This window comes from Mytilinidion resinicola (assembly GCF_010093595.1).
Source record: "Mytilinidion resinicola strain CBS 304.34 unplaced genomic scaffold BDZ99scaffold_5, whole genome shotgun sequence".
Taxonomy (NCBI): domain Eukaryota; kingdom Fungi; phylum Ascomycota; class Dothideomycetes; order Mytilinidiales; family Mytilinidiaceae; genus Mytilinidion; species Mytilinidion resinicola.
In genome coordinates, this window is record NW_022985441.1 from 1,272,624 (window position 1) to 1,292,479 (window position 19,856).

Sequence of the window (19,856 nt, forward strand, 5' to 3'; positions counted from 1 at the left end):
GTTTTCGGATTTAACCTCGTTGAGCAGTCAAGTAAGACACTTCAGACGTCTCTCATCTTCTCAAATACATCAATTGCATATCATGTGTTGCTAGCGGTGATACCCATTCTCTGTACCTCATTCTCGTTGTCTTTGTTAAGAAGTCTCTTCGTTTCCAATGTCTGTTCGCGCTTTTCCTGGGTTTCTATGTACTCTGTCACGTCGTCAAACCCCCGTGAGAAGAGCCAACATCAACATCAATCGTTTCCGAACGCGAAGATCTCTTTGGGTGAGCCCACCAAGACCGAAATCATCGTATCTTCCGTTTTCTAATGGAACAATTCATAGGTTGATAGCCGAACTCGATTGACAACTTTCTGGGCTCCGACAGGAGGCATATCAGCCAAGACCGGAGAAGACGGTCCGTCTTCTTTAACCACGATTTATAGCATGTCTACATATAGTCGCTAATGCTCTTCTAGATGGAGTCAATTCCTTGTTGATACGAGCCGGATTCCTTCGCCAGGTAGGCTTTCATCTAGCCCGACCTTAGATCGGTATTGATAGCTTTGCAGGCTCATTCGGGGATCTTCCATTTGCTGCCACTTGGTCTTCGAGTTCAAGAGAAGCTTGAAAAACTAGTAGATAAGCACATGCGAAGCATTGGTTTGTCCCAAACTTGGCATTTCTCATGAATTGGTTCTAAATATGCATAGGAGCATCGAAGGTGTCTCTATCTTCTATCACCTCAGAGGATATATGGCGGCGAAGTGGAAGATATTCTGAAGACTCAGAGGTAATGAAATCTATACCTTGAAACAAATACAGAGTTTCATTGATGACTTTTGTATCAGCTTCTCCGATTGAAGGACCGGAAAGAATCCGGCTTTCTTCTTTCCCCAACACACGAGGAAGAAATCACAACTCTAGCTGCTGGGATTGTGAAATCGTACAAAGACCTCCCTCTCCGAGTTTATCAGATATGTAAGGACCGTATCTTGGCGCCTGCGTCGCAAAGGCTTACTATCGAGCAGCTCGAAAATACCGCGATGAACGACGACCGCGACAAGGTCTACTTCGAGCAAAGGAATTCCTCATGAAGGACCTTTACACCTTTGACTACTCTACCGAGATGGCTCTTGAAACTTACGAGAGTGTACGCAAAGCCTATGCGGCATTCTTCGATGAGCTGAAGATACCATATCTGGTCGCGGATGCCGACTCAGGAGCTATGGGAGGAGACCTCAGTCACGAGTACCACTACGTCTCCCCATTAGGAGAGGACCATGTTATCTCATGCAACAATTGCGACTATGTTGCGAATGAGGAGCTTGCCGAGAAAGGCGGCCATTACTCATCCGACCCCAGGCTTCATACGACAACCTGGCGTGGCATTAGTAAAGATGGCTGCCCAATTAATGTGTACATACCAGCCTCTCCTTCTGCCACCGGAGAACATCTTTCAGCAAGATGGCCCGACCATCTCAATTTGCACGCGGTGTCAGCTGCATATCCTGATCTGGATACGACTATCGAAGAACCCTTGACAGGTTCCTTCGCTAACACCGGAAAAGTTGTTCATATAATTGATCAGAGGCTCTCCTTCCTCGCCGACTTATTACCACGCTCAAGCAGCACAGTCATAGTCACCACCCATCCCAAAACCGGCAAACCTCTCGATCTCACCCGCATCCAACCCAACGACCCATGCCCCCGTTGCTTTTCTGGAGCCCTCAAAGTCCAGCGCGCAATCGAAGTTGGACATACCTTTCACCTCGGAACCCGCTACAGCGAACCATTAGAGGCAACCGTAACCGTTCCATCAGAAGGCTCATCAAGTTTGGTGGCGTTGCAAATGGGCTGTCACGGTATCGGTATGTCACGTCTCATGGCCGCGGTCGCCTCCAAAAAAGCAACCGAATCTGGACTCGGCTGGCCACGCGCCATCGCACCATTTGAGTGCGTCATCATCGCCGCCAAAGGCGCTGATAGAGATGCCGAGACGTTGTACGATGAGCTGAGTGGTGACATCGACACGATATTAGATGATAGGCCGATCAAGGACGTCAACTTTGTGTGGAAGATGAGCGATGCGGATTTGATTGGGTATCCGGTCTCGATCAAACTGGGTCGGGAGTGGAAGCAGGGGAAGAAGGTCGAAATCGAGTGCAAAGCGGCTGGTGTGAGACTAAATGTAGAGTTCTCGGGGGTGAAGCAGGCGGTGCTGGAGCTGTTGGCCGGCTTGTGAGATATGTACTCTAATCTGTATGATCCATCCTATGCGGACTTTTATGGTATACCGGAGTCCTTCTGACAGTGTCGTCGTGCTGTAGGACCTAATTACGTGAACTGCACTAGATCTGAAGGTCTGTGGATGTTACATGTTTACTCCTAGTATTTTAGTACTTTTAGAGTAGTCTTGACGTTATATGTAGTCTTGCAAAATGGAAGTGGAAGTAGCACAATCCATGAGCACTAGACGCATATATGCGCTTCAAGTTATTACGTGAACTGCACCAGATTTGAAGGCTTGAGATTATGGCATCTTCAGCTCTAGAAATCTGCCATAGTCAGTGTCATCTCGGTACATTATGAGACTGTGCAACAGGAAAGGCAGAGTCAATACGAACTACAGGCACTGGAAAAATAGACGGACATCAAGAGATACGATATATTATCGCCTAACAGTACTTATAGTACCGGATATCTAGTCTCACAAAGCCCCAAATTCGACTACATTATGTAGCACAATACCGCCAAAGCCACCATAACCGCCAACACCGCAAACTATTCCATGACCAGCATGTTCTAACCGCCACGCCTCCTCCCCCTATCCACCCCCTCTCTCTACATCTCATACGCCCATTCCTGCTTGAGGCTCACCGGCCTCGCCCGCATAACAACATCGAAGTACACAAGCTCCGTCAGGTTCGGTGGCGTCTCACGCTCCGCCCAGATATACCCCAACTTCTCCATTCGATCCGTCCGATACCCGATCACGCGGTGGTACACGTTGCGCACATTTGCCATCCCATCTGCAGATTCTGTGATCTCAGTCGACACCCTGTAGCCCGAAATCGCCTCTGTGATGAGCGGAAGGCCGTACACGCTGTTCCTCAGGCTCCTCCGCGTCGAGGGATCAAAGTCCGCACTTTGTATGGCAGGGTCCGCCAAGAACGTCGTGGGGATGGGGTGGTCAGCGTCGGGGCGATGTTGCCACGGTGACTCGTCGCGCCTCTTTGCTTTCGAGTAGCCGTCGTCCTCGGCATCCAGGTACGCGAGGTGGTCTTTCCGCACGAAGATGACGAGGTAGGCCTGCGGGGTGGTGAGGCGGCGCGCAGTGTCTAGGACGATCATGCACGTGATGTCGGTGTTGTGGAAGGCTCTGACGATGCGCTTGCCCAGGAGGAAGACGGGGTCTGTGCCGAGTTCTAGGTCGTGGAATGCGGAGATGGCAATAGGTTTGTTTGACTCGGTGGATTCGGTGGCGAAGGGATTCGAGGGAGGTGCGTCGAAGTCGAAGTCCTCATATTCTTCGTCCTGGTCCTCGTCCTCAGCGCCGTCTATGTCTTCGTCTGAGAGGTCCTCGTCTGAGATATCTTCCAAGTGGCCGAACTCGAACTGGTGGATGCCGGCTGGGCAGAAACCGTCGCGGCGATCGGGGGAAATCAGTTTCATCGCGCTCGCTGGCAGTGACGGTAGCTTGAAAGGGGAGTCTGGTGGCGACGGAAAGAGCTGCGTCGTGGATGCCTCATTTGAAGCGTCGAGAGTAAGGCGGTCAAAGTTGGCTGGTAAGTCTTCATGCCCTTGTCCTTGTCCTAGCTGCATCGTGGGCAAATCACCTGTCTTTACGGCCTTGCAGGGCAGCGGAAGCGAGTACTGAAGCTGTATCTGACCTTCGGTGGCCGGCATGATGTTGGTGGTGTACGTGTTAGTTGTGGAAGAGCTCTTTGAGTGTGTAGAGTGTGTAGAGTGTGGGAGGAATATTTGTCGGAGAGGTGAAATAGGTGGCTGGGGGGCAGCCCGTAGATCATTTGTCTGGTCTCGTGATTCAGAGCGCTGGAACCACAACTTCACACGTTCGCATCTTGGGAACTGATGACGCGTGTTTGACAAAACCGCGCCGAGCCTAACCTGTTTTATCTTTCGGAAACGATTGAATAAAAGACGTTATTGATAGAGAAAAACAGATACCAAAGCATCTTGGCGGGAATAGCTGAGAGAAGGGTTTTGAAGGGGTTGGAAAGTATAGAGGCGTAGGGACTTAGTCTTACAGGCTGGCAAAGACAAAACCTGGCCATTCGCCGTATGGTATCATTGCTCTCCATGGTTAACATGGTTTTTTCTTGCTGGCTCTCATGGTATCGCAGCCTCGGCGACCCTTTCGCCCTCACTCAGGGCGCTTTCGTCTCGTGTTTAGGGCCAGTCATCAGTACCTCAGAAGTCAGCAACGCATGGAGCAGATCAGTTCATATACTACATACAAGCAGAAAATGCCCACTAGATAACAAAGAGACATTTATCAGCACGTTTTTCTCTTCTGCACGCGATCGTAGTCAAAAGGGGATGCCGGTCACGTGATGTGGAAAAGCTGAACCATAGCATACGACATATCTGCGTCTCTACCTCATGCACATACCTCAAATTTCCAGCTCAGCACAATGATTTAAAAAAAATGCGTGAAGCGATCTTGAGGAAAACGAAGTCTAAGCAGCCTCTCTGAAGAAGGCAGCGAATCTGGAAGTTGGATTTGAAGGAGCGATCTGAGCAGGAGGTAGTGAAATGGCCTCCTGGTTTCGCGGCATATGAAAAGGAGTCTCTCCAAGCCCATGACGAAGAAGGAGAGCTTTGGAACTATGTACCGTACTAAGAGAAGGCCCGAGGGACCCTGAATTTAAGCCCTTGAGGTTCTGAGACGTTCAACTCCAAGGCTTCCGAGGAGTGATCAAACCTTCAATTCAATGCCATTACAATGGGTTCGTGCGTCTAAACTCATGTCTAATAGTCAGCCTACCTGCATACTCGAAGCTCCTATCACAGTTTCTCTGCAGGCGTCGTGCTCTTCCGCTGCAAGCCGTCCTGCATTGCTACCAGCAGCTTGATGTGCTTCTCGCTCATTTGTACTCTCTCTACTCCCTTTTTACCTTCCCAATCCTGTTCGGTCAGCTTCTCTGCCGCTCGCCACCGATCCATCTCGGCTCCTACCCATTGAGCCATACTTTCCGCTGTCTCTCCGACCTTTTCCATGGGAATCAGATGACCTGTCTTCTCAAATAAAACCTCTTTGACCCGCCCTTCTTTCACTCCTCCACTGCCTCCAACACCGACTCCCGTCATCGAGAGTTTGTCCGCACGAAACTCCGGCGTTGAAAGGTCAGAGAGTTCCCCGAATACGTAGAGAACTGATGGACGCAGATGAGGCAGTTGGTAGAATGTCTGTATTGGTTCAGGTCGGTAAAACGGTGTCTCTGGGTTAGCTCTCGCATCAAGATCGGGGTGAGTTCGCCGGTCGGGTGGCGATGGTGAGAGGTTTGGACGTAAAAATGTGAAGACCTCTTGATGTTTTGTGGTGGTGAGAGTGACCGGCCTAGGCTGTGGTGGCGTCGGAGTCAAAGTCGGCTCCGTGGTAGATGTGGCAGGATATGGAATTGTGGGCGTTGAAGTAGAAGTTGGATATAGCTGGGTGGGCAGCTCCCGCAGACCGTGTTTGATGAAACGGTCCAGAACTCGTGGATCCCATGCTTGGTAGAATTTGCTCTTCTTAAACGACTTTTCAGCGGCCGCGCGTGATGGCCAAAAATCTCTCCGTCTGGCGGATGCCTGGGCTGGGGCCCAATTACCCTTGGCAGAGCTCACACGTTGCACGACCGGATCAACTAGGATCAGAGTCTCGAAGAGGCGGGGATGAATGAGGCTGAGGTTAACAAGTTGGCATCCACCCATGCTGTGGCCAAAACCTATTATTGGTCGAGGCATCTGAGCCCGGAACTGGTTGATCATGCTGAGGAGGTCTCTTGAATGGTCAAACCACGATGCTGTCGCGTTGTTAGACACCCCGCTATATGAAGGATTGAAGAATGCGTACGGTCATTGCCAAGTTTGCCTTCATTAAGTACTCCACTGGCATTCTGTTGGGCAACGTCTGCTATCCATATACCACGGATAGAAAATCCAAATTGCTTCGACCGTCGGAGCACGTCGTCCCATAGTGGCTCATACAGCTCCTATAGGACGTCAAGAAGGATCTGTCATAGGGACGAAGCATCGTTACCTTTGGGAAGCCGTTGGCGTGTGCTCCGATTATTGTGATGTCTCCAGGCTTGGGATGTGGATTGTCTAGCGGGGTATACTGCTTGATGGCCAGATGAAGGACTTCTTCTTGCTCATGTACGGTTGCGTGCGCATAGCCCCGTATGTGCTGACCAGACAGCGTGTGCTCATCGATACGGAAGAGAGATGTTGACATAGTGAGCGATTGGTCCAAGGATCTCCAAACGGCGACCAGTAGCAGTTTCAGATTATATCCCTATCTGAAAATGTTGGATGCCGCGTACCAAAGAAGTAGATGGTTTAACCTCTTAGACAGGGGATGAAAATCCGTTATTTGCGTATAAGATTATATGAGAAGTAGCTGTTGAATTACCTGATACAGCTGCCGAGGACTCAGGAGCCGAGGCTATGCGGATACGTTGTCACTTAGGGGAAGTGGTGAAGAGGGGAGGTCAGAGAACTCATCGTTCCGAGTAATGATGGTTCCGAATAGTGATCGTTCCGAGTAATGAACATAAGAAGATAACACGTGAGCTTTAATTGAAGGCAGAAGTCGCTACGTGCGTTGAGATTTGTCGATGATTGCAAACATGTGACCTCGCCCGGCGGGAGGTTCTCCGCAGTGGCGGTGAATGTGGCGCGCTCTGTGGCTGGTGCTTGTTAAAGTCGCGTCGGGCATCCATTCTGGAACGCGACAGCCCACCTCTGTCAACACAGCACTTCTTCCCCCACCACATACCCACCATGGAAGACACTACTATGATGGAGGACGAGAACCGGCCTGTATTTCAGGATCTGGTGTTTGCTGTTATACCCAATGGCAATGCTGAACGAGAGGAGCAGGTCAGTCCAAGTGCAGTCTTCACGCGCCTCTTTTACCTATGTACTGACCTACTTCCAGATAAAAGAAGACATTTTAAAGAACGGAGGGCAAATCCAGGAATTCGACCTAGAGAAGGGTCGTATCAAGGACCTCGCCGAACTCACCCATATCATCTCCAGCACCTCAGACTTCCCAGACTTTGAGGCTACTCGCGACCAGTTTACGCCCCACGTCGTCAAGCCGAACTGGATACCACAAAGCATCTACAGGAACAAGCCTGCCAACCCCCGGTCTTTCAACCCGGATCCAGCCCTGTTTATGAGCAGCGTGACCATATGCGTCGGCAGCGATCTCCCGGAAGCGGACAAGGACAATATAATTGGTCTGGTGATAGCGGTGGGAGGCCAGGACTCTCCTCTGCTCCTGAAATCGGTCACACACCTAATCGCCTTGAATATGGATGACCCGAGGTGTCAACTCGCGGACAACAAGAACCTGAAGTGTAAAAAAGTCCTGCCTCACTGGTACGTATTTTGTTCTATGTTGCCACAGAATTGGGAGATCGCTAACGTAGAAGCTAGGATTGACGATTGCTTCAGACTTGGACGGATGCTGCCCACAGGGCCCTACACGCTACCTGACCCCGACATTCTGAATAACTCTAAAGACCCTGGTCCTATTGGCCACTCCGCAACTAGCCAACATATCCGAAACGCTACAACTCCTTCTCCGACCGAGATACCTACCCCCATCAGCTCGCCAGGTGCCAGACAGGCCCGATCTATACCTGCGTTCAATGGCAAGAAAATTATGTTGTCTGACGACTTACAGCTCCAATCACGTATGAGGACAACGATTGAGGAGCTTATCAGCAACGGAGGTGGTCAGATGACCTCCGATATCGATGAAGCGGATAGCTACGTTTGCCACTACCGAAGCGGTTTGGACTACATCAAAGCGTCACAGGCCAAAAAGGATGTAGGAAACCTTAGTTGGTTATTTCATCTCATCACATACAACACCTGGACTTCTCCGATGCGGCGACTACTTCATTATCCAATACCCAAGGATGGGATTCCCGGTTTCGAGAATCAAACGATGAGTCTGTCGAACTACGCTGGCGACGCGCGTGTTTACCTGGAAAATCTGATCAAGGCCACGGGAGCGCAGTTCACTAAGACATTTCGACAAGAAAATACGCAGCTTATCACAGCTCACGAAGGAGGGCAGAAATGTGACGCGGCCAAAGAGTGGAACATAGATGTCATTAATCATCTTTGGCTTGAAGACAGCTATGCTAGATGTAAGATGATGGCTGTTACAGATCCCAAGTACACGTATTTCCCGCGGAGAACAAACCTGGGCGAAATCCTCGGCCAAACCCAGATTGACAGGGAAGCGGTTGAGATGCATTACTACCCTTCACATGACACTGCAGTTGCCAACATGAAAAAGCTATCCAAGAGGGGTAGACGAGCAACAAACGGCGACAGCACGGAGCAGGCTACTACGCCTCTCGTTGCTAGGACCAAGGGGCGCATTCAGAGCGAGGCAGACCTCACGACGCCGGTAATGGATCGTCATAATAGCGAAAAGGAAAATGAGATGCCTGGCACATCTGGTAGTCGCGGAGCAAAGGCGAGGGCTATGTCGAGAATAGCCGAGTCAGCCACCGATATTGCTCTATTCCAGAAGGAAATGAAACGAGCCGGAGGCGTCCTCCATGGAGGAAAGAGGGAAAACAGCGCTGGAGATACGACAGAGAAGACCAAGAAAGGTTCTCGTGAATCTACAGGTAGCAAACGATCTTTTGATGAGATGAGTGTTGACGAACCGTCGATAGAAGAGGAGCTATTGGAGGCACCCAAAAAATCTAAGAGAGCCAAAAAAGAGAAGGAGAAAATGCCGCCTATTCAGTATCGCGTGGTAGTATCAAAATACGATCGATGGGCTCACAACGCGAAGAAAGAGGCAGATGACAAGGTGAGTAATTTAGGCGGCCCAATTGCCACACATTGACTAACTGTTGCTCTAGATTAAGCTCCGCGAGCTTGGTATCGCTATCACGGAAAAAGCAAGCAACGCCAACATGCTATGTGCTCCAGTAATTGTTCGAACCAAAAAGTTCGTAACCGCCCTAGCTGTATCGCCCACCGTAGTGCACACATCGTACCTGGACTACGCCCTCGAAAACCACGAGCTATCACTGGTAGAGGACCACCCTTTGCTGAATCCGGAGTTCGAAGCTCTGCATGGTTTTAGGATGGACGAGTCACTAGTGCGTGCTCGCGAGAACAAGGGGCGGCTCTTAAAGAACTGGACCATTTTCTGTACCACCGCGGTCTCTGGAGGGTTCGACACGATGAAGGACATTGTCGAGGCGAACGGGGGAGTATGCTTGAAGTGGGAAGGCCGGAAGTCGGTTAGGCCTACCCATCGCACCGTCGACGCACCAGAGACCCAGGATATGAGCCAGAATCTAACGGAAGACGACGGCAACACATTGTACCTGATATCCGAAGGCAAAAAATCCGAGGTCCCCATGTGGAAGAAGTTCAGGGAACTGGCTGCTGAGCACAGCATGACACCCCGGATCGTCAAGACAGAATGGCTACTATTTGTTGCTATGGCGCAGTATATCCACTACAAAGAGGAGTGGGCGCTGGACGAAGAGAAGCTGAAGGAGGCTTAGGCGAGGACCGGGAGGTTGTTACGGTGGTCGTTCAAGGGCGTGATACTTCGGCAAAGTTTCCGGCTCTGTTCCTTGGTATTGGAATTGCTTTTTCGCAGATTCCCCATACAGCAAGCATATCCTTCTAGCTTTACTGTTTAGGGATATTTTGTCATGAGAGGGTGCAGCGACTGTAAATTATACCTCGATACCGGGTTGCTTTCAGGCTGATATCCTGTATCCTTACAAGCGTTTCTCGAGTCCTGTGAGGTTATTAGCATCTCCGGAATGAGCAAAGCAGAAATGACCACGTGGAATTCTCGCACATACCTGGTGCACGTCTTCAATCAAGCGTCCTCGCAGCATCGCTGCCCAAACTCCCCCAAAAGCCCAACGACTCCCCAGATAGATCCGCAAGATCCACTTTAGATTTATCCACCAATGCCTCTCCACCGGCATATCTCCAGCATCCGATCAGAAGAACTTGACGCCCTCCCCGCCCTCGGCCCCAAACACCTGCGCCCGCCCCCGCTTCACGCTAACCCCGAGACACCTACTCAGCAGCTCGGCCTCCATGCCGTGGAACTCCTGCCCGCGCGTCGCGTCGCCCTCGGCGAGCTCGTACAGCGTCAGCACGACACCCTTCTGTCCCGTGCTGTCCACCCACCCCTCGATCAGGTTCGCCCACTCGTCGGGCTTGCGCCAGAACACCCAAAACCGCCCGCCGCCCTCCTCGTCCGCCCCCCCGCCACCACCGCTCGGGTTGCTCTTCTTGAGCACGTTTGAGGACGTGGAGGGGGCTGTGACCCATTCCGCGCGGCTGTCGCCATCCTTGGAGCACATGTAGTCGATGACGGCGCGGGCGTCGCGCAGCGAGAGGCGCCGGTTGAGCGGGCGGTTGTGGAAGAGGGGCGTGGCGAGGGCGTCGATGAGGGACAGGCTGAAGAGGGCGTGGTGGCGCGTGTAGGCTTGGATGAGGAGGGACCAGGAGAGGAGCTGGGAGTGGCGGGTGGGCAGGATGGGCTGGAGGGTGAAGAAGGGGGGGTAGTTGTAGAGGGCGGGGAAGGTGAAGGCGGTTGGGTCGGTGGAGGAGGGCGCGGTGGAGGAAGAGGTGGAGGGGGCCACGGAGGGCGCGAGGGTCGTGTTGGAGGATGCGAAGGAGGTCATTGTTGGCGGTTAGAGTAGTGAGTCGGGAGGAGGAGGTGGGGATGTCGGCTTCGAGGTTGAAGTTGTGGTTGGTCTGAGCTTCGAGGTTCAGCCCTATGACAAGCATAGTGCCCCGTTTGTTACTAAAAGTACCAAATTTGATTGCTGTAGAAGAAAAACCTGAACAATCCTATGTTTGGCTACTTAATTTTTGAAAGAAAGCTCCTGATAGAAGTTCGGATCTTCACGTTGCATGGATTTCAGACCATAGTTCCATCTTTGGCTACAATAAAATATATCCTATATTGATATACACTGACATCTTAATGTTAGTCCGCAATGCTTATTTTGACAAGAACGCCAGCTCCCATTATTTGATCACTTCATCTGCACCAACATGCTCTCAACATTCTCCAAATATGACCTCACATCCTCCGCACAACGAGCTGCCGCAGCACCATCCACGACTCTGTGATCCGCACTCCAGCTGAAGACAGCTTCCTCCTTCTTGATTAGCTCTCCACCCTTTCCAAAAGCTGGTACAACTCTCGCTCTACCAACGCCTAGGATCGCGACTTGAGGGCTGACGATTACAGGCGCTACTGCCGTCCCACCAATGCTTCCGATGTTGCTCAGGGTGAAGGAGGCTCCGCTCAAGTCTGCATTGGTAAGCTTCCCAGAACGAGCGAGAGCACCCAGTCTTCCAATTTCTGCGGATATAGCCTCAATCGAGAGCGACTGCACATTTTTCACAACCGGAACCAGGAGACCGCTCGGCGAGTCAATTGCGATGCCAATGTTGTGTTGTGCTTTTACAACCATCTGAGGTTTCTCGGCGTTGGAGGTGTCGAGATGCGAGTTGAGAAGCGGGTGCTTCGAAAGAGCTAGAGACACAGCTTTTACGACGAACGGAAGGGCGGAGAGTTTCTGTGACTTCTCCTTCGAAGCATTGAGGCTCTTGCGGATAGAACTTAGGCCAGTGAAGTCTACGTTGTCGGTGTAGAGGAAGTGCGGTATGGAGAGCGAGCGTGTCATTTGCTTGAACATGCCTTTCTGGATCGGTGTGAGCGGTCGGATCTGGTCCTCAGCCTGGGGCTCCGGTGCAGCTGGAGTCGACGACTTGGTAGTTGTGGGTGTCTCTTTCTGAGCGGCAGCATACTTCTGCACATCTTCTTTGGTAACACGGCCCTCTTTGCCTGTTCCTTCTATATCTTCTATTTGTACGTTCAATTCTTTCGTCAAATGTCGGACTGCGGGTGTTGCTAGGCTAGCATGTTTCCCTACCGCTCGTGGTGCTTGCCCCTCAGAGGGTGTGGACGTTGTCTCTGGCTTCGCCGGGAGAGTTTGAGGTGGGGGTGGTGGTGGTGCGTCTCCAGTAGCTGCCTTAGTATCATTTCTATCCACCTCTAATCCCGCCTCCTGACCCCCCGAGGGTGTTGGCCTCAATGTAGGAACGTTGGAGTCGTTGTCGTTAAGAAGGGCTTCGTCCTCGGGAGATATGTCGCTTTGGATGTCGATGTCTACTAGTGGCTTCAAGAAGTTAGAGCTTGGTCGTGCAATACGTGCTGAGTACCATACCTTGCCAACCTTGGCCATGTCATCCTGCTCATAGTACAGCTTCTTTATTACCCCGTCGAATCGCGATGTGATCTGCAGGCCTCTTAGTATGTCCCACAACATGCTAGGCACATAGCGTACCTCGACTGACGCCTTGTCAGATTGCACCTCGCAAATTGGGTCGAACTGCTCCACGCGCGCGCCTGGCTGCACAAACCACTGTATAACCTGGCATTCCGTGATACCTGCGCGGGGTCAACAAATGGCTCCATTCCTGCATCATCAGGTCATAGCATACCCTCTCCAATGTCCGCGAGCAGATACGGCTTCACGACGTCCAGGGCCGGCGTGCTGTGGAACTGCCGTCGGAGGTGCTGTCGAGGAATTGCGGAGCTCTTGAAATGCCGGGACGCATACGAGACGCGGGTGGGCGCCGTACACCGCGAGAGCAGGCTCCCGACCTTTTTGGTGGCAATGTGCTTCATGGTAAAGGCTGGCGGAACGAATGTCAGAGGCCCATCTAAGGTTATAGGAACATAGGGCCCCGAGGTTACTCTGACGAAGCTGCAGTGAATGATATCTGTAAGCCGACGAGAGCCGAAGAGCTGGTGGGATAGCGCGGTTGCTGTGTAGCCAGCGAAGACGCTCGCTTTGTGGGGAGTGTTTGACGAAATGCCCAGGCGTCGCACAATGTGCCAGAAGCTCGCAAGTTAGCTAGATGGGAGCACTGTCTATTATCAACCTCTCCAGACTCTTTTCACACGTCAAACGCTGCCGTGCACCCCCGAGGCCCTCCGCCGAGAATCAGCGGCTCAGTCCGGCGGGCACAGTTAAAGGAGCCGCACCTGCGGAACTCCAGGTTTCTCTTCCGGGGCTAGCTGCAACAGGAATGCTCGTCTCCGCAATCCCATCGTCCAGGAACCACACGTGCTTGGTTATCTCTGCGCGGGTGGAAAAACAAAAGGGGGCTTGCCTCTCCACATGGAGATCGCTCTCCGACAACGTGGCTATCGTAGCATATTCAAACGTCACGTCGAGGTCTGCTTGGCGGTGAATGCTATTTATTACTCTCGCTATGACCCGCAACGCGGAGACACCCCGCTGATCAACTGGCTGTGCACAGAAGCCACAGCCCCACCTCCGCAAGTCCTTTTTTCAGTCCCGCAGAGCCATGCAGTCGATCCCTCAAGAGATTACGAAAGGAAAATGGAAACCACCCCGGCCGCGAAAGGGGTATAGAATTATTCAGAAACAAGAGTACGCCGTTTTCGTCAAGTGTCCGGATCCCACGGTGAACGCCAACCATGCCCAGCGCTAAGAGCTAGTTGAGGGAAATTATAATCGCAAAAGGGAGAAAAAGCAAACAGGCAATTTCGGGGTCATGACGATTTCCCCACCATGTCCTCCGCCAGCACTTTGCTCACGGCAGACAGCGCCAGCTTCTGCACCTCTGCCATGCTGCCGGAAACATCGACACAGATTACGTCCTTCAGTCTGTCGCGCTCCTTGGCATCTGGCTCCTCGAGGCTGTTCAGCTGGCTGATCACCATCGAGTCTTTCATGTAGTGGCCTTGCCTGGCCTTGACGCGAGCCAACAGCGTCTCCTTGTTCGCGCGGAGATAGATGAAATGCACCGCCACTTCGTGTTCTTGGTCGTACAGCGGCGCCAGGCGGATTACATCTCGGTACTTTTTCTTCAGCGCACTGCAGGTAACGACGACACCGCGAGCACCCTGATCCAGCGAGGCCAGCGCCTGGTCACGAAGGAGAATGAGCCAGTCCCAGCGGTCTGCGTCGTTTAGCGGGGTTCCGGCAGCCATCTTGTCGATATTGGCCTGAGGATGGAACTTTGCAAGGTTAGCGTACATTCCGCCTAACAAGTAGTAAGACTCACGTCATCACCCTCAATGTACTTCAAGGCATACTGGTCGGCCAGGAATTTGGCAACGGTGCTCTTCCCGCAGCCAGCAGGGCCAGTCACGATCCAGATGTGATGGTGGTTGTAGGTCGTCATGTTGCCTATGGATCTCTTGGTCGACGACATGGCGGACGAAGGACCGTAAAGTAGCGGCGGCTGGTGGGACTGGTCGTATGTTTGCAGCATGGTGATGGCGATGGTGCGAAAGTGTTGGCTAATTGCAGTGACGTGAGAGGATGCGATGTGTAAAGCGTGTGCGAGGAGGCAGCGTGGTCAGGCCTGGGGTGGATTGGTGAGAGGTGGCGATGTAACAAAGGGCGTCGTTGGGGAAGTCATATAGCGGTCCGACCAACGGTGGGGCCGGGCATCTTTTTAAAGAGCGCCCTCCTGATCTCGAAGCGTCCAATTCACCGCACAGGGGCGCCGCATGACGGCAGGGAGTGGGGAGGGTTCTGGCGCAGCCATGGTGGCCAAGCATTTGATGTCACGACCCGCCGCACGCCGCCTCCAGAGCGTCGGAAGAGCCCCCCAGCCGACTGGAACCAGCAAGAGGCCTGCGCCCGCGAATGAACGGCAGCAGCGGACGCCGCGCACGGCGGGCTGGGCTCGTGGTGTCGGCGTTTGAAGTTGAGCAGAGGCTGGCGCAGGCGGCGTGGGATGCAGTGGCGGATCATGGTCTCATCCGTGGGCCCTCCCCGCACTTTTTTGTCACGCTTTCGCCAAAAACCCTGTCCGTTGTCAGGTACTGCTGCGAGCGCCTGCAAGGCCGCCAGCACATCGTCTGCCCGCTCGGTCCCGACGTGCCAATTGCGCTCTGCCAGCGGCCGCGCCGTCAGCTGCGGGGGCGGGCTGCGCGGAGCTGGCTGCAATCATCTGGACAGCGTCGGCTGCGCTGCGTGAAGGGGCTCGAAACAAAATAATACCGCGTGGGGGTTCGTGAGAGGCCACGCTGCTTTCGGACCGTGCAAGGCAAGTCGGCACGCTTTCCCTGGCGGAGAACCTGCGAGCTTGCAGTGCCGGACGGGCAACTCGCGGCAGGACTTGCTAGGGGCTGAAACGAAAAAGAAAGCATCGTGGGCGAACAGGTGCAACTGCTCGTGTGCTGTACGCGCTCTCGAGCAGAGCTGCTGCATGGTGCGTCTGCAGCGGCTGCGGCCTCGAAGGTCGGAGAAGCCCTCGCGACGGCGCTGTTGCCCGAGACGGGCATGACTCTGCTGACGCAGCCGGTGGATTCGCGCGTGTCGCACCCAAGGAAGAGGAATGAGGAGCGTGAAGGTGCGTGTGGCGGCGGTCGAAGAGTGGGTGTCGTTGGAGCCCCGGCCCGCGTCCATCGTAGGGCTGGAGGTGGCTTGGCAGTGAAACAAAACAGGATACAGAACGTGCTGAGTCACGCTGCGCTTGCCGCGTTGGGCAGCCGCTGCCAGAGAGCTCAACTTCGCCGTGACGGAGGCGCATCGAGGTCACGGCATCCCAGCAGCCCACACCAAGCTATCACCCCCTCCGCCATCGACGCACGCGCTCGGACGGCTCGCAGCTAGAATGTCCTACTTCTTCTCCACCCCCGTCGACATCGACATTGTGCTGGAGGACGGCGACGAGCGGTCAACAGTGGACGTCAAGCTCGAGAAGGCCCGTAAGGAGAAGGTCCCCTTGTACCTCGATGGCGAGTCTGTTAAGGGCGCCGTCACCATCAGGCCCAAGGATGGAAAGCGCCTGGAGCACACGGGGATCAAGGTGCAGTTCATAGGAACAATTGGTGAGTGGGAGACTCGCATCATGTCCAATTGCGTGGCCCATCAGGCACCCCATTCAGTGATATAGACATGTTGCTAATATACTGCTCAATGTAGAGATGTTCTTCGACCGCGGCAACCACTACGAGTTCCTCTCCCTTGGCCAAGAACTGGCAGCGCCCGGCGATCTCCAGCACCCCCAGACCTTCGAGTTCAACTTCAAGAACGTAGAAAAACAGTACGAGTCCTACAACGGCATAAATGTCAAGCTGCGCTACTTCGTCCGTGTGACGGTGTCGCGGCGGATGCAGGATGTAGTCCGGGAGAAGGATCTCTGGGTGTACTCGTACAGGATCCCCCCGGAAACTAACAGCTCCATCAAGATGGACGTCGGTATTGAGGACTGTCTACACATTGAGTTCGAATACTCCAAGTCGAAATATCATCTGAAGGACGTAATTGTGGGCCGGATATATTTCCTGCTGGTGCGGTTAAAGATAAAGCACATGGAGCTGTCCATTATCAGACGCGAAACCACGGGTGCTGCGCCGAATCAGTACAACGAGAGCGAGACTCTGGTCAGATTTGAGGTTGGTCTTAGCTTTTTGATAGTGTCTTTTGCCACGTGCTGACGGCTTGCAGATCATGGATGGCTCCCCCTCAAGAGGTAGGATTTAACTTCGATGTGTTGGCCCAGCGCTACGACACTTGAGTGGATGATTGGTGTGCTGATACCACGACAGGAGAAACCATTCCCATCCGACTCTTCCTGGGCGGCTTTGATCTGACGCCAACATTCCGAGAGGTCAACAAGAAGTATTCGACGCGGTACTATTTGAGCCTGGTTCTAATCGATGAAGGTATGAAACATTGGATATTTCGTCGTTTGCGTTGTCTCACTTTTGCATAATCCATCGTTCTGAACGCAACCCCTGCAAGGGAACAACCACTGACGAGCTACTCCAGACGCCCGACGCTATTTCAAGCAATCTGAAATTGTCCTCTTCCGGCAAGCGCCGGAAGGGCTGACACTGGCGCAAGAGCAAAACAAGCTGATGGCGGTATCGTGAAGCTCCTCAGGACATTTAGGCTGAGCGGCTCCCGCTTTACCTCCCGCTAGAGTTACCGGCCCACTTCCGCAGACTAATGCCTAGCGCCCCGTCCCATAGAATGAGGAACGAACCATATTGGCAATAGAGCTTGTTCTGACATGGGCATCGGGAACCGACAGACGACACGCTTGCAGATGCACGATTCAGAGCGTGGGAGTGTACATAATTAGTTACGAGCAATCCTCAAATCTACCACCTCCATTCCATCGCCCACGATTCATGAGCTTCACCGCCGCGCCGCTAGAAGCGTTAGAACAGCATTTTCCTTGCCGGGAGCAATCTAGATGGGTTGCAGTCGTATTTTGGTCGCAGGTCACGAATCCCGCACGACGTAGTGAGGCAGGCAGTGTTTCAACGCGATTCCCGTCACCCACATAGAGGCGGTGTGCCTCGGCATCAGGACCACACATCGGCCTTTGATGCCACCATTCCATATGCCGACTGCACGGGCTGTATCTGACTAAATTCTCGGCCAGGCAGGTGACCTGATTGCATGTGAGCAGGCGCAGGGCGCATCACGACATCAGGCATTCATACATATCGATCTGCCACTGCTGCCACGTACCGCATCGCGGAGCAGCATTGCCCAATGCTTCACGCTGACGTGCAGCTCTGACGCTCGAGCAGGGTTCTCCACAACATTGGCCATGCACGGCAGGTGACTTTGACGCAGGCAGTCGTCGAACGCGTCGAATCAATTATCCGCTTTCGGAGGCCAACATCCGCCCATCCTTCTGCATGACATATCGTGGCCAGGCCTCCGGATCGTCCATGTCGTTATCGCCAGCGGCGTCGGTAGACGAACCCTTGCATCCGGGGCGGTAAGCGCGCCGTGCCGAGGCGACTCGAGGGAATTTACGACGGTCCTCTGCGTGGCCAGCATTGCCACGTTTGGCCTCGAGGTGGTGGTCCAGCATTTCTTCGTGTTCTATTGGCGTGCAGATGTGACGGACAGCGCAGCGATGGTATATTCCCCAACTGACCTGTCGGTCGATGCTTCCGGAGACGAGACCGCGGTAGCGACATCTGACAAGTGCAACATCTGACACAGAATTGTCACTCCGAATGCCATCGAGTTGGGGACGCTTCGGAGCCCGTTCAGAGGTTCAGGCCGAAGCCTGGCTTCAGACTGAGGGGTTGGAATCACCGTTGCATGCCCGGAGTTGCTTCACGATCCCATTGAGATATCGGACACGTCATTCCCTTCGGAATCGGATACATACGTGGAGTACATGTTGTGTAGCTTGCAGACGTCAAGCCCGAAGCAAGTATTCCTGCCAACGCTCCTCACATGGGTACGAGGTCATGTGGAGCAATGTGATGGTGACCCCGCTTCATCCCCATCACTGACCGATTACACCGCCCAAAGAGCAAGACATGTACTAAAGCCTACTTCACCGCACGCTGCCAATGCTCACCAACAGGACACTAGTAGTCAATTCATTATGCAGTGGGGTGAATGAGCAAACATCGACCCACTGACGTCCGCGAGCTCACCTGAGCATAAAACCTTGGAAGTCAATTACTAACACGCTGCCAATTACAGGCCGTATATTACCGCAAACAAGACCCATTCTCGGAGATCTCCACGGCACCGCCACAGCGACTGAAACGCGGACGCTTGCCCGCCTGGGGAGGGAGCGGCCCGACTATCGCGAGAGTCGCCGACGGTGCCCCCACGTCGAAACTATCTCCACATGGATGAAGGTCGAGCGCACCCCACGCGCGCAAGATCGTCGAGATATTCTTTGCACCAATGCGGCCCTGTTGATCACGTTCAGGGCAGATCCTCTTGTTGAGGTTCCTGCGTCTCAGCAGCAGCAGCGGCTCCAATGTATCCGACATTTTACCCGGAGCTAATGGGGGTTTTGCGACCTGCCGATTGCGGATATTTTTCGGCATCGGGTTCTGGATCACACGATCCTTGAATGTCGTTACGTGTTGCGCGCGTAAGGATTGTGTTTTGTTCCAATTTTCCCGTGGTTGCCTGACGGGAGTGTTTCCGTGGTGCTACGGGCGTCAGTACCTAGTACAATAGGTGCACGGTGCTAATCCACTGGGATGTGGTGTGTAGTCAGCGGAGTTGCAAGTCCTAACGTCGTCGGTGACGCCTCCGAATCTGGACGCCGTGGTTTTGGTTCTGGTCTCGTGAAGGGTTATACACTACTCCAACAAGGTCATCACGCGAGCAGATCGGCCCAATCAGTGCGGCCTGGCATACTATCGTCCTCTTGCTGTGAAGTACATATGGTAAGAGGAGAAGCTGTCCATCCCACTGGTCATATACTGCTATCTACACGAGGTAATTGAAGCGATCGGAAATGTAGTCATCCAACGGTAAGCTCCATTGGGTAGGTCGTCCAAACAATCATTGCCTGCATTCATTTCTCTTAGCATTTTAGTTGAAAGCCTATCTTCATCCCACCTTTCACTATTCTCCCAGTGGCTTATCAGTCCCACTTTCTTTTAAGTCAACCGCAGGGAAGATGCTGCTTGTTCTCGATGAAATAGCGAGTATCTCCGGTGCACAAAAGTTGTGATACTTCAGCAAAGTTTCGAGGGAACAATGGACGCAGCTGCGTGCATGTCGCATGCCCTTCGCGTCTTTCAAAATTGCTTGGGCATGGTTGATAATGTTGGTACTCAC

At 53.2% G+C, this 19,856-nt stretch overlaps 8 protein-coding genes across 8 annotated transcripts; 3 read left to right on the forward strand and 5 right to left on the reverse strand.

The window, feature by feature from the left end:
- Positions 1 to 56: 56 nt before the first annotated feature.
- BDZ99DRAFT_438257 (prolyl-tRNA synthetase) lies at positions 57 to 2,431 on the forward strand. The gene is made up of 7 exons (XM_033717614.1): positions 57 to 268; positions 328 to 400; positions 462 to 505; positions 555 to 645; positions 696 to 775; positions 834 to 963; positions 1,014 to 2,431. The coding sequence occupies exons 1-7, from the start codon at positions 158 to 160 to the stop codon at positions 2,225 to 2,227; spliced, it is 1,743 nt and encodes a 580-aa protein (XP_033580213.1). The 5' UTR covers positions 57 to 157; the 3' UTR covers positions 2,228 to 2,431.
- Positions 2,432 to 2,656: 225 nt separating this feature from the next.
- Positions 2,657 to 3,935, reverse strand: BDZ99DRAFT_460524 (uncharacterized protein). The gene has a single exon (XM_033719402.1). It carries the CDS (start codon positions 3,889 to 3,891, stop codon positions 2,827 to 2,829), a length of 1,065 nt encoding a protein of 354 aa, XP_033580214.1. The 5' UTR covers positions 3,892 to 3,935; the 3' UTR covers positions 2,657 to 2,826.
- Positions 3,936 to 4,911: 976 nt separating this feature from the next.
- BDZ99DRAFT_252107 (uncharacterized protein) lies at positions 4,912 to 6,560 on the reverse strand. Its single transcript, XM_033713700.1, has 3 exons — positions 6,251 to 6,560; positions 6,065 to 6,203; positions 4,912 to 6,014 (listed from the first exon to the last, which is right to left on the reverse strand). Exons 1-3 carry the CDS (start codon positions 6,443 to 6,445, stop codon positions 5,014 to 5,016), a joined length of 1,335 nt encoding a protein of 444 aa, XP_033580215.1. The 5' UTR covers positions 6,446 to 6,560; the 3' UTR covers positions 4,912 to 5,013.
- Positions 6,561 to 7,927: 1,367 nt separating this feature from the next.
- Positions 7,928 to 9,704, forward strand: BDZ99DRAFT_460525 (uncharacterized protein; the record flags this gene model as incomplete). Its single annotated transcript, XM_033719403.1, has 2 exons — positions 7,928 to 9,055; positions 9,108 to 9,704. Coding segments are annotated over exons 1-2 (1,634 nt in total), but the record flags the coding sequence as incomplete, so codon positions are not given.
- A 229-nt stretch (positions 9,705 to 9,933) lies between these two features.
- On the reverse strand, positions 9,934 to 10,935 carry BDZ99DRAFT_252139 (ESCRT-II complex, vps25 subunit). Its single transcript, XM_033713701.1, has 2 exons — positions 10,074 to 10,935; positions 9,934 to 10,006 (listed from the first exon to the last, which is right to left on the reverse strand). The coding sequence occupies exon 1, from the start codon at positions 10,908 to 10,910 to the stop codon at positions 10,218 to 10,220; it is 693 nt and encodes a 230-aa protein (XP_033580217.1). The 5' UTR covers positions 10,911 to 10,935; the 3' UTR covers positions 9,934 to 10,006; positions 10,074 to 10,217.
- A 332-nt stretch (positions 10,936 to 11,267) lies between these two features.
- On the reverse strand, positions 11,268 to 12,937 carry BDZ99DRAFT_382190 (uncharacterized protein; the record flags this gene model as incomplete). Its single annotated transcript, XM_033715272.1, has 4 exons — positions 11,268 to 12,419; positions 12,468 to 12,539; positions 12,588 to 12,691; positions 12,745 to 12,937. Coding segments are annotated over 4 exons (1,521 nt in total), but the record flags the coding sequence as incomplete, so codon positions are not given.
- Positions 12,938 to 13,492: 555 nt separating this feature from the next.
- BDZ99DRAFT_438271 (carbohydrate kinase) lies at positions 13,493 to 14,842 on the reverse strand. Its single transcript, XM_033717615.1, has 2 exons — positions 14,341 to 14,842; positions 13,493 to 14,293 (listed from the first exon to the last, which is right to left on the reverse strand). Exons 1-2 carry the CDS (start codon positions 14,548 to 14,550, stop codon positions 13,826 to 13,828), a joined length of 678 nt encoding a protein of 225 aa, XP_033580219.1. The 5' UTR covers positions 14,551 to 14,842; the 3' UTR covers positions 13,493 to 13,825.
- A 1,061-nt stretch (positions 14,843 to 15,903) lies between these two features.
- Positions 15,904 to 17,167, forward strand: BDZ99DRAFT_486554 (vacuolar protein sorting-associated protein 26B-A; the record flags this gene model as incomplete). The annotated part of the gene is made up of 5 exons (XM_033722785.1): positions 15,904 to 16,120; positions 16,215 to 16,687; positions 16,740 to 16,764; positions 16,841 to 16,957; positions 17,064 to 17,167. The coding sequence occupies 5 exons, from the start codon at positions 15,904 to 15,906 to the stop codon at positions 17,165 to 17,167; spliced, it is 936 nt and encodes a 311-aa protein (XP_033580220.1).
- Between the last annotated feature and the right edge of the window lie 2,689 nt (positions 17,168 to 19,856).